General features: G+C 35.9%; 1 protein-coding gene across 3 annotated transcripts in view; it reads right to left on the bottom strand.

The window, feature by feature from the left end:
* Positions 1-490: 490 nt before the first annotated feature.
* Positions 491-12,350, bottom strand: part of LOC118744657 — a 50,120-nt gene continuing 38,260 nt past the window's right edge. Inside the window, exons 1-4 of one of the 3 annotated variants that reach the window (XM_036477818.1) lie at positions 11,351-11,409; positions 2,900-3,486; positions 2,045-2,691; positions 491-1,341 (exon numbers count right to left, since the gene is read on the bottom strand). In XM_036477818.1, coding sequence (XP_036333711.1) covers positions 571-1,341; positions 2,045-2,691; positions 2,900-3,434 — 1,953 coding nt within the window. In that variant the 5' untranslated portion in view covers positions 3,435-3,486; positions 11,351-11,409 and the 3' untranslated portion in view covers positions 491-570. Of the gene's footprint in view, positions 1,342-2,044; positions 2,692-2,899; positions 3,487-7,890; positions 8,139-11,350; positions 11,410-12,350 lie in introns of those variants that run through there. The other 2 variants (XM_036477817.1, XM_036477816.1) reach the window with 2 other exon arrangements.

Here is a 12,350-nt window from a genome sequence, read left to right as displayed (position 1 = left end):
CTCGCAACCACGTAAACCTCATCAACTTAGTTAATTTTGTATGGAAAACCGGTTTATTTATGAGGCTTACGCGGTTACGAGGCATTTATGGGCTTAGCTAATATCGACGGCTGAGTGAAAGATCGACCTATCTCGGCAGCCAGTTCAAAAACGATCTATCTCAAAAAACATTTCAAGAACACCCTATTTCAGAATTTTATTGAAAAACACCCTATCTCAGAATTTGGTTGAACAAGAATAGGGCGTTTTTGGAACGAATTCTGAAATAGTGTATTCTTCAATCAAATTCTGCAATAGAGCGTTCTTGAAAAGTTTTTTGAGATAGAGCGCTTTCGAACTGGCTGCCGAGATAGGTCGATCTTCCACTCAGCAGTCGATATAGTAATCCAAATAACCATACATAATAATCTATAGTAACCCATAATAGAGTAGTCTCTAAATTCAAGATCTTGCTAAAGTGTTAAAAAATAACTAATGAACAAAGTGGTACAATTAATTTAAAAATGTCATGTATGACAAGTACATATATTCAAGTCTTTCGAAAACTTAACTAAATACATATTTAAATGCTCAAATGTTGAGTTTGTCGTCGAAGTAAGTAATGAGATTTTCTAACGCAATGTCCACTCGTTGATCTTTACTCAGAATTTCATCTTTGATTGATTTGAGTTCAAGCTCGACAGGAGCATTGCTGGCTGGCATCAGTCCGAATCCGAAATTGGCCTGGCATATGCTAGACCAAACTGGAATTGTCGGTAGTTGTTTCAGCAGACGTTTAGCAAATGTCGGGCAGTACCAAGGATTTGAGTCGTCTCCCACCTCTTCTTCCAGTATAGACGCCACTCTTTGTTCCATCGAATCGATCCAATTCTTCAACTCGTTGTTATCTTCATTTGTGCATTTCTCTTCGACTTCAGTTTCCATTTCCACATTAGCATACTCATTGCGTTGTAAACTTAGGTTCAAAACTTCCTCTATATCTGCTGCAAATTCCTTGCTCATCTTGTTCATGTATTGTAGGGCCGCTATTAGAGATGATGCTCCGTTTCCAGCGGTCTTGCTTGTTGAAATCAGCAATAGTGATTCTATTATCTTAGTGGCTTCTGTTTGACTTCTGCAAATAATCAATTGGACAATGCAGGACATGAAGAATTTGTTTACTCCTTTATTTTCCATTGCCAGATATTTCGCCCAATTGTTGACATAATCAGCAACATCAATACCAATTTTAGTCCTTGGTAATACGCTTGTCATGCATGCGTTGGCGTAGGATTCAGTTGTTTCGTAGCCCGTAAATACCAAACAGCAAGCATTGAGTAGAGCCTTAGATGAATCACAAACCTGTAAGGAGAGGGAATACGTTAATGGTACATTATTTAACGGTAATAGACAGGGACCGAAAATAATCGTTATTAGGAAGGCTTTTTATTTTAAAATCATTGGCATTGATCATTATTAACTGACTTCCAAAAAAGGAGGCGGTTATCAGTTCGTCGGAATATTTTTTTTTTATGTATGTTACCACATAGCTTTGGACCACGTCAACCGATTTCGATAATTCTTTTTGCATTGGAAAGTTAGTGTCTCAGAGGTGGTCCCATACTAATCTGGTTATGATCCGATCAGTGGATCATGAGATATATATATATTTTTTTTTTTATATGAGAGTTGAAGTCGGTTTTTTTTGCTAAAAATTACTTGTTTTTTATTTGTATTTTTACGATAATTTTTAGCCGATAATTTATGATTTTTATTTCTTCGTTAAAAAACAATCGATATTTAATGATTTTTATTTTTCTGGATCACTTTTAATCTGGATTACTATTTTTTGATAAAAAACAATCGTTATTCTAGGATTTTTATTTTTCCGATCACTTTTAATCGTTATTTTATAATTTTTATTGTTCGATCATATTGCGAACGTTATTTACAGATTTAATTTTTTAAAAACGCTGTCTCCATTATAACGGTTCAAAATGATAAAAAAAAACAAAACAACGAATTTAATATTTGTTAATTCAAAATGCTGAAAAATGGTACCTACCACTTCTTTGGGGTACTCAGCACCAGACTGAATCCAGCGCATCAGCCAAGTGACAATGCTGACTGTATCCTGACGTTCGGATATCATTCCAAATGCAGCAGATTGCACGGTCGGAGATGAAAGAACCGCGAGGTATAGGAAAAGATGCTGAGGTTTTTCGATCCCCTCCGTGGCGCCGATGCAAAGAAAGCTGTTGTTCGCCTTCGAGAGTTTATTAAATACGCTGATTTGATTTGGTGACCAAAAATGGACTATCATTGGATCAAAACCAATGTCTCTCACTACATTTTGGCCTTTCTCGGATTTCTTAAGCTCGGCAATTGCGTGAATGGGTTGAAGGTCTTTATATTTTGGCTGCTGTGACTGATATTCTATAGTTCTTGAAACATCCGCACTATGCAAATGCGGCGGCTCGGTTGAATCGCTTTCGTATTCGTATTTGAGTATCGCGGCGTTTTCAACTCGATAAAGCTCGGTCGATTCGTTTTCCAAAGTTGAAGCTACTCTCTCTCGGTACTCTACACGAGATTGTCCTTTACCGCATTCCCCATTGCCAGCAGATGCGATACAGCTGAATTTAACGAATTTTTCATTTCCGGTGCGTGGCAACAGTTCGCATCTTACTTTACTTCCACATTTGCAGTGACCTGAAACAATAGGTCATTATGTATGTAGAAAAATTATTATTCGGGCTTCTTACTTAGTTTACGACTATTGGCGGTATATCAGCATAACAGCTTATAATTTTCATTGTTTTCGCATGCCAATAGGGATGATAATAAAGATTTATGTATAACAAAAATCGAAAAGATACAGAAGGCTACTGCAGAAAAGACTTAAATTTTTTTTACTCACCTTCAAATCCATATGATTTTTTGTTTCGATTCACGTAACGGCTTTTGAAATGGTAGCCGTGGAGTAAACGATGCTCATCATAAATTTTTTTCGATACTATTTCAGTCCAGATATGTGGTTTTAAAATATTAACCACGCGGAATATTCTTTTCCTTTTCTTGTCTGCCGTCTGCCTTAGAGTTTGCGTAATCAGTTCATTGAATTCACTTTCGCTAAATGTTATTATGGATCTAAGGTCGAGTTCATCGGCAGATGTCGATTGCTCACTTTCGCTCGAAGTATTCAATAATTCCCTTGCGACATAATCCGTGCCAAACAATAATTTTTTTAATGAGAATGTGTCATTCGCTACGTAAGAGTACAAAGTACGGGCAGCGATTCTGCCGAGTAATTCTGTAGAGAGGGTTTTCCACACTGGATGTGTCTTTGTGACGATAGAATTGTGTTTTCGATTTACAATGATTTCATTTTTGTGTTTCAGTACACATTCAATAATAAGTTGCCTGTCGATGTTGGCTGGGCGTCCTCGTGGCATGTTAATCCTTTACACGTTCTTGCTACTGCTTTGGAATTCTGTTTTCCGCTACCTAGGTAAAGTCAAAGAACGTAGATACATATGTATTGTTACGTTTGTCCTTTATTTACTCGATAATTTTCTAAATACTTCGGGTTCGTGCACTGGATTGTTAAATGATACGAGTACATTCGGTTTACAAAAAATCCACTTTATTTAACTTGAAACACTTTTACAACACGTGTAAACTTGAACTTTCCTGATAGCTCGGTTGCAGTGCCTTTATATACCTTCAACCTCTTAAGGGAGGTCGATCTGGGGTTAAAGCACGATGTAGAGAACAAACGTGGCGCCCATCACGTACCGCTATTCCGATTTCAGTAAATTTAGAAGAATCGTTGTGTGTGACGTTACACTTGTGCAACTTGTTTATGTTTTTCTTCCAAAATTTCATCTTCTTGCATTCTTGTTCGCGGTTTGACGTTTCTCTCTCGCAACTGCACCAGGGTGACGTCACACAAAAGCTATTCTCAAAAATCCTCTCTGATGGGCGCAAGTTTGTATTCTATCATGATTCAATAATACAAGGTTAGATAATTATTGACAGCCGCGGTTTGACACTCCCTTACAAAAGGTTGCATTTACGAAGGACAGAGAAAGGAGAAGAAAGCAATCCCTTGTTGCGAAAATGGTAGTAGATAAGTACGCAAAGTAGGCAATTAGTAGTGAAATTCTTTTTGTAAATTCTAATGTATTTGCAGGAAATCTGGCATTTCAAACGAAATATTAGTATATCTAGTGAATTACGTAATTTATGTGATATTTAGCTGCATAAAAACTGCAAAAGACCTCAGTCCCAAGTAGAACTTATTCTGTCGGAGACTTTGTTGTGATAAGACACGTCGATACTTCGGTCGGTAAAAATAAGAAATTCGTGCAGAAATACCGTGGTCCGTATATGGTACATAAGATTCTACCGAACGATCTTTACGTGATTCGGGATATAGATAATTGTCAGCTAACACATTTACCTTATGACGGCATCGTTGAAGCCCTAAAAATCCGCAAATGGCTCTTACCTGTCAATCAACCCGAAAGCCCTCAGTCACTAGAACCCATAAGTCACGCTTGCCCTGAGCTGCGGGATAAACCCCAAGCCTTGCTAGTGGTCAATCAAGTTAGTCAGGTTGGCCGAGATGTAAGGTAATCGGGTTTCGAAATGAAATACCCTGTTAATTGAGTATGTTCAATGTATAGTATTAAGACAAGACAGAAAAATGACAGATGGAACGGTCTGCAAGTCAGACTCCCCGTGAAATTTATGTAAACATCCAATTTAAAAAGAATTTATGTTTTCATCAGTTAAATGTCCTTAATATGCATATACATATAAACAAATTGCAAAAAAGCTTATACTTCTATTTCACAGCAAAGCTACACTTTTTCCAAGTAAATTTGCAAAGAAGCAACACCGTGCCACTGCTAAAGGAGCGGTGCGAGAGAGACAACTGTCAGTTTGTCGAACCTTGTATTATTGAATCATGGTATTCTATGAGCCTCGACTCACTAGTCTTTTCAGACCGCCTTAAACCGGTTTTTCATGGGCAAAAGGGGGAAGAAAGTAGTATTTTACCTCAGCAATTTCCGACCGAGAAAAATGCGGTATGACTTCGGTCTGAAACACACACATAGAAAAATCTATTAGTAACACAACTACATACACAGGTATATAAACGGTTTCAGCCGGTCTGAAAATATTAGTGTATTTTCGCATGTTGGTCTGGTCAGACGGTCTGGAAAGACTAGTGTGTCGAGGCTGTATAATTATTGGGATTATGGAATAATTGTAGAATATTTTCAACTATGAATATCTTAAGAGTAGCTAATTAGTAACAAAATATTTTGCAGTTATATACATCTACTACGTGAATATTTTGGCAAAGTACATAGGTATATTTCAAAGAGTGAAGAATGGGTTGATTTGAGCTTTGTAGAATATTATTATGGATATTCATGGAAACGCGTAAATGCCTCGTAACCGCGTAAACCTCGTAAGTTATTCGATTTTTCATACAAAATTAAGTAAGTTTACGAGGTTTTTATCGATACGAGGCATTTAAGCGTTTTGATCAATTGCCCTATTGACTAATTTATATGCGAGCAACTAAATATCCGTTACTGCTTTCCACCCAGCAGCTTGTTCTGATGACGGCCTATTGTACGGGTGAGAGCAGAGATGATCGGGGGGGTCAAGCGTTGACAGTGGAATATTATGAACGATGTTATTTTTCAGCAACTAATTAGCAACAAAATATACCATCTAAATGGAAAGAGTTGCTACCACTTAAGAAATTAAATTCTAACTATTTAATTATCATGTCATCAGATCTGCACCGTTTGCTCGATTTTCAAAATTAGATATCAAATTAGATACATATGTAGATGTAGATGTGCAACTAGTTTTAATTCTTCCGAAAAAGTTGCCATCTGTTAAAAATTTCAAATTATTTAATAAGTGAAATCAATTATTACAATATGGTTATGAATAGAAATGGTTTTGAAAAGGTTTTATTTCTTCACAACATGTAGGGGGGTTGCCACCTGTTAAAAAAATCAAATTAAACTTGAATTAAAGCAATTAGGAAATTTGAAATATGGATCATGATTCATGGTGGATGTCAAAGGTTTTATTTTGAAAATATTTTGAAGGGTGTTGCCATGTGTTTAAAAAAAATAAATTCCAATTATTTAATAAGTTAACTTATACACAAGTTATGAAAAATAGTAAAATATGTTTGTCAAACGAAAGAATGTTAAGAAATCTTTAGTTGGAACATTTAAAATATTTGAAGAAAAGTGTTTGAAAAGGGTTGTTAAATGTTTAAAATATTCGATTTAAATTGTTAAGTTAATTGCATTATTAAAAGATCGGTGTCTATCGAAATGAGTTTGAAGATACTTTATTTCTGCACTATATTTTGGGGGATTGCGACAAACGTAAGCTTTCGTTGGAAAATATTTATTATTAGGGTTGTCACCTATCCGAAAAGTCATACCTATATAACTACATATGTTGTATAACTCCGGATAAAATTTTTGTAAAGTTCATCAGGTCTGCACAGTTCTATTGAATTTCAGATATGCGATGTCAAGTTAAAGGTCATATTTTTTTTAAGCTACTTAGAACTTTTCTTGTTGAAATAAAAAACCGACACCGTGCGCAACTTCTCTTCACTCAGAAATTTGACAACGGGCCGCTTTTAATGGGTTCACTAGTAGTTTAAATTTTCTGATGGCCATTTTTTGACTTTTTACAAAAAAAAAAAAATAAATAAGGTAGACTTTTGTAAATTATTTTTTTGTTTAATATACATATGTACATACATACAGTGGTGGAAAAATAAATAGGTACACGATATTTTTTAAAATTTTGCCTATTTTTCGTTCGTTAATTTAATATTTATTATTTTTTTTATAAAACTCTAACTCTCATTATTAACAAAAACCATATAAATTCATATTTCAAACTTTTTACAGAAACTATAAAAAATCTGCAAAATTGCATCTACATTTTTAACTTTTTAATCAGATTTTTAAGAATTTTTTTGAGTATGTAGCTTTATAGCCCATTAAATTTTAGTAGAATGAAGTGTAAGTTTTAAGTTGCTAAAAGATCGCGCTGATTTTTGGAAATTTTTTTGTGCATTTTCCTCCATACAAGGTATGTTCGAAATTTTTTTTTGTTTGGAAAAAAGTGCGTAATACATTCAGAATAAAAATTATCAAAAATCAACGCGATTTTTTAGGAACTTAAAACTTGCACTTTATTCTACTAATTGGCTATAAAACTGCATACTCAAGAAACTTCTAAAAAGTCTGATTTAAAAGTTGAAAATTTAGATGTTATTTTGTAGAATTTTTATAATTTTTCCACAAAGTTTGAAATATGAAATAATTTTATAAAAATATAATAAAAATTAAACAAACATAAGAAAAATTTGTTAAAATGTCGTGTTCCTATTTATTTTTACTGTATGTACATAGTCCATTCACGCTGTCGTAAAAACTATATAAATAAAAGTTTCAAACTGTATAAAATTTAGAAAAATTCTTCAAGTTGTCATCAAAATTTCAAGCTTTTAATGAAAATTTTAGGAAAAATTCCGGTATGCAGCATAATTGCCCATTTAAAACGCAGGCGTTACTACTACTCAAGACCGTCGGCAAAGAAAAAATTTAAAATATCACCGAGAATTTTGGCCCACTCATACTGGCACTTTATTATACTAAAATTAAATGGGCTATTAAACTGCATAAAAAAAATTCACTCAAAAATTGGACGCAAAAATTGTGAAATTTTGATGAATTTTTCTAAATTTTTTATAAAGTTTGAAACTTTTATTCATATAGTTTCTATTACAGTTTGAACTACTTATGTATAAAAAACTGTTATTTTTATTAACTTCAAAAATTCTACCTCGTTTTTTTAAGTGGTGGTAAGGTTTGCGTAGCCAAAAGTATAGTAGGGGTAGTGTGGCGGTTGATATGCTGGTAAAATAGCAACTAAATATGCCTTTTGAAGCACTCCGATATCTTATCAAAAACCGAAGATAAAGATCGTGATGTGCTAGGTTGAATATCAATTTAGCAGATCGCTTGTATCTTTAACACGTAATTAGCGACTAACTAAAGAGAGTATAGTGGAGCTAATTAGCAACTAATAATCCAATAGGTTAGAGTTTTGCGTCGCGACCATGGTCTGCTGCTAGCTTAATATATGTACGTGACTGTTTTTGGTATTGAGGTTTGTTTAAATTTTTCGGATCTTCGCACGCTGGCACCCTGTATTGCACATTGCACACTTCACACTGCCAGCCAGACAGCAGGGTGGATGCACAGGAATGTCATTGCATCGATATACATATGTAGATATTTGTACGCATGTCCGTTGCCCAAGTTCGAAAGCGCTCGACTGTGCGCTCGTAAACACAGTCTCGTGACGGCCGCGCCAGATCGGCCCCGTGCGACGTCGAGAAAAGTTGCACGCATTTTTGCTGCACAAAGTGCAATGAGCTTCACATGGCCACCATTAACAAATTGGTTGATCGTCCGCCCGACCCACCGACCGACCGACCAACCAGCAGACTAACAGACCGACCGGCTAAACCAACGAACAAACTAGGCGAACAGTTGCGTGTGACGAATGTGAAAAATAATCAATGAATTGACGAGCAAAATGCATTTACATAAAAACTGGAATGTGCATAAAGCAAGTACTTATATAAAGAGAAAGAGAAAAAGTAGAGCGCACGGGCAACAATGTTGCAAATCGATAAGAGCCAACAAAGCTACGTGCAAAAAGGTTAGGCAGACCAACAGCCAACAGCAAGCTCCGCTTATGAGAGCTTATCAAGTGTTGGGCGAAATTTCGCATAGTATGATGAATTGATCTTCGACTGGGTTGTTTCTTGGGCTTAGTATGGGATATCAAACAGTAGGCTCATTTCAGAAGCGTTGGCACCCAATATAAGATATCCATAAACATAAATAGTTACAGAAATTAATTATGAATTATTTGAAATGGCTATCGGCATGAGTATGCATAGGAGCAGTGTACGGACTTTACCACTTTATTGGTAGATTTACCAACTTTTTAGCTATATTATATTTTATACAATTTTTACCAACAAAGCCTAAAAATCTACCAATATTTTGCCGAAAGAAAGCAACAAGATTTAGATGAACATACATATTTTGTCATCGCACACACTGTAAATAATAATGAAAAGTAAACTTTGACGGAGCATAATTGTTGGAATTGGAGTCTCCCTCCTATTAAATTAATACGGGGCCCGAATCAGGATATCAAAGATAGAACCTAATTTTATAAGAAATTTCTTTTTGAGCATTCGGTAGTGAGTTAGATTTTTCAAATCTAATTGAATAGGAGAAAAACAGCTATCATTTCATTCGATTCGAATCGAGTTTCATTCGACAACGGATGTTGTGAGTAGGGCCCAGTTTAGGTCTTCGACAATTACTTTTTGTATGGAGAAAATGAGCATAACATTCCACTAAAAAAATTTCTAAAAATCAACGCGATTTGCTAGCAACTTCAAACTTGCACTACGAAACTTGAATGGGCCTATAAAACTGCATATTTAAAAATTTCTAAAAAATTTTCTTGAGTTTTGCACAAGGTTAGAGATTTTATTTTTATGTTTTGTGGTGTAGTACGATATATATTTTTTATAAAAAAAAATATTGAAAATAAATTAGAATGAAAAACTTTGCATCTATTGCCACTGTGCTAATACTTTTGTTCGTCACTTTATTTAAAATCCACCAACATTAATTTTTTCGAACTTCGGGCACTGCATAGGAGTGCTCTCCGTGCATGCGTTCACTTAAGTTGTAGAAATATTCATTAAAGGGGTATGTACTACATATGTAGTGTTTACAGTGGAAAAGTTTACAGCATTGATTTTCGCTTTGGCTCTGGTTGAGTGGATACATATTTGTATGTATACAACATGTCTCGTTTTGCAATTATCGTCTACCATAAAGTAAATAGTACGAAATGAGTTGCCTTCCTTTTGTTTCACTTCTCCTTCATTGTGCATTCTGTTATTTAGTGTAATTGTAAACAGTGTAAATAATAGCACATTGAGATTCGTTTATAATTTTATGCCTCATTGTTTCTCTTATTGTTGCACTCAATTTGCCGACACTCGGACTATGATATTTTTACAGTAGTGCGATTCATAAAACGTCGCAAGTGGCATTTTTGGCGAAATGGCAATGTTGCGCATAAAGTTGTATGAACGACATATCGCTTCTCCGGATTGAAAATGTGAATTTTTTTTAAATATCGCGCGCTTGTTATTCTCAGAAATGTTTTTACAATTATATTTCGAAGCAGCCTTAACTTATATACTTTTCTTGAAGTATTTGATGACAATAAAAAACATGTGTTTCGCGACTTTGACTTTTCAATGATTGCCAGCTCAAATACTATGGCGACAAATGCGCCATTTGCAACAACTTTGCGACGTTTCATGAATCCCACTAGTATTCAACGGCTGGTGCCGGCAGCCAATTGTAAGCAGTCGAACGTCGTCGCTAGGTACGTGCCAAAATGAATGTAAGTAAAAATATATGTAAAGAAAAATAGCTACTTAAGTACAGGAACAGACAGACATTATGCCGGCCCGTTGTTGCTACATATCGCACACGTTATTTCGGCAAATATTAACATTTACAGAGCTGAACCGATTTTAAAAGACCGACGTGTGGTGCGAGTCCCCCCGAGGCAGATGCAGCTCTGTCTCGTCCAAGTCAGGTGGTTGTGTTCCCGAACCGGCACTCACGGGTCGAGAGTCAGCGTAAGTCAATACTGACTCCCAGTTAATGCCTCTTATGGCTTGTCGGTTTGCGGTCTCGTGTTGTGGCGAAATCCGGTGGCTGTCCGGAGTGCCGCGTTTTCGCAGGCCTGTAGCTTCGTTCACTGCCTCCTACTAGTCCTCGGCGACCACCTGGGCGCTATATAGTATAGAACCGGCTGGCCAATTCCCTTGTTTGTGGCCAACAACGTTTCTTTGTCTTTGTCGCAGGGCTGCCGGCTAGCGACTTGAGGACCTTGCGCGAGGCAGGAGCTTCAAATGCCACGCATTCAAATGCACAAACATACACGGGCTCTTGTATGTATAGATAAGAATTTAGCATGGTTCGGTATCCAGACTGCAATTTATGCTACGCAACTCTAAAAGCTCTTTAAATTCCAGGTGCATACGCTTAAATCATAGCCACAAATATCTACAACTGCTCTTAAAAATATACACTGTCTATAAATAGAAGAAATATTTTGCTAAGTTACAAATCTTATAAAGTTGTGGTTATTGTAATCGTAAGCGATGTAAAATTTGCTTTCAACATACATATACATATCTCTGAAAAGTAATCTCAACTTTCGCGATTTGCCCGCCTCAATGAAACAAATACCAATTCACCAATACACGTAGAAACTTCTGGAACTTGCACGGAAGCCAACATAACCGAATTACAGCATTGCATATACATACGTATTTATGGACATGTACATATGTATGTATATAGGAAAGGTTGATGAGAACAACCAGCAGAATATACGTGCAATACATATTTATGTACATACCTAGTACCCCAGTAAAAAATGTATTGATTAATACCATAATCGAGCAATATTGTAATAATATCTCGTTCATTCATTTGGAGAAATAAGCGAGCAATCTCAGCATTTTTTAGTTTGATAACATTGAGGAAATAAACGAGCTGAAGATAAGGAAGATCACCCCTTTGTTTTGGTTTGAGAGGTAAAAATAAGTTAAAAAGAATACTCCCTTTATACGATAAGGACAGGACCGGGCTCGGAGAGTTGTGGTGCAAAACATTGCGGATGATGCTTTTTTTACTGGGATGAAACTACAAGAAAATATATTTATGAATATTAGTAAATAAGTCTATGTGTGCATATAAAATATTCAATGACGTGTGCACTCTGCACTTATTCTGGAAAGCCCTGCATGAGCAGAGGAAAATATTACAAGCCATGTTTGCAAGTTAATCAAGGACCCTTCGAGAGATGCTCCAACACTTGGCATGCTTCAACCGGGTGTTCTTAGCCAGCACTTAAATAAAGCAGCATTACAGCATACCTACCGTACACACTTATGCACACGCAATAATATTTTTCCGGCACTTTCTTCCTTCCGCAAACTTCATATTTTCCATGAGAGGAAAATCGATTTTCTTTGTCTCTGTGGCTAAGTAAACAGCAGTCGAAGCCGCAGTCATAGCCACAGAAACGAAGGTTGAAGTAAAAAGTAATAGAAACAAAATAGAAGAAAAATATCAAAACAGAAATAGGAAGAGTAAACCGTTCGTCACACAGCTGGGGGG

The sequence above is a fragment of the Rhagoletis pomonella genome, unplaced genomic scaffold (genome assembly GCF_013731165.1).
Source record: "Rhagoletis pomonella isolate Grant_MI unplaced genomic scaffold, Rhpom_1.0 Rhpom_scaffold_00008, whole genome shotgun sequence".
Lineage (NCBI taxonomy): Eukaryota > Metazoa > Arthropoda > Insecta > Diptera > Tephritidae > Rhagoletis > Rhagoletis pomonella.
The sequence above is the reverse complement of the archived record's forward strand: the minus strand, read 5'-3'. Positions and strand labels throughout refer to the sequence as shown.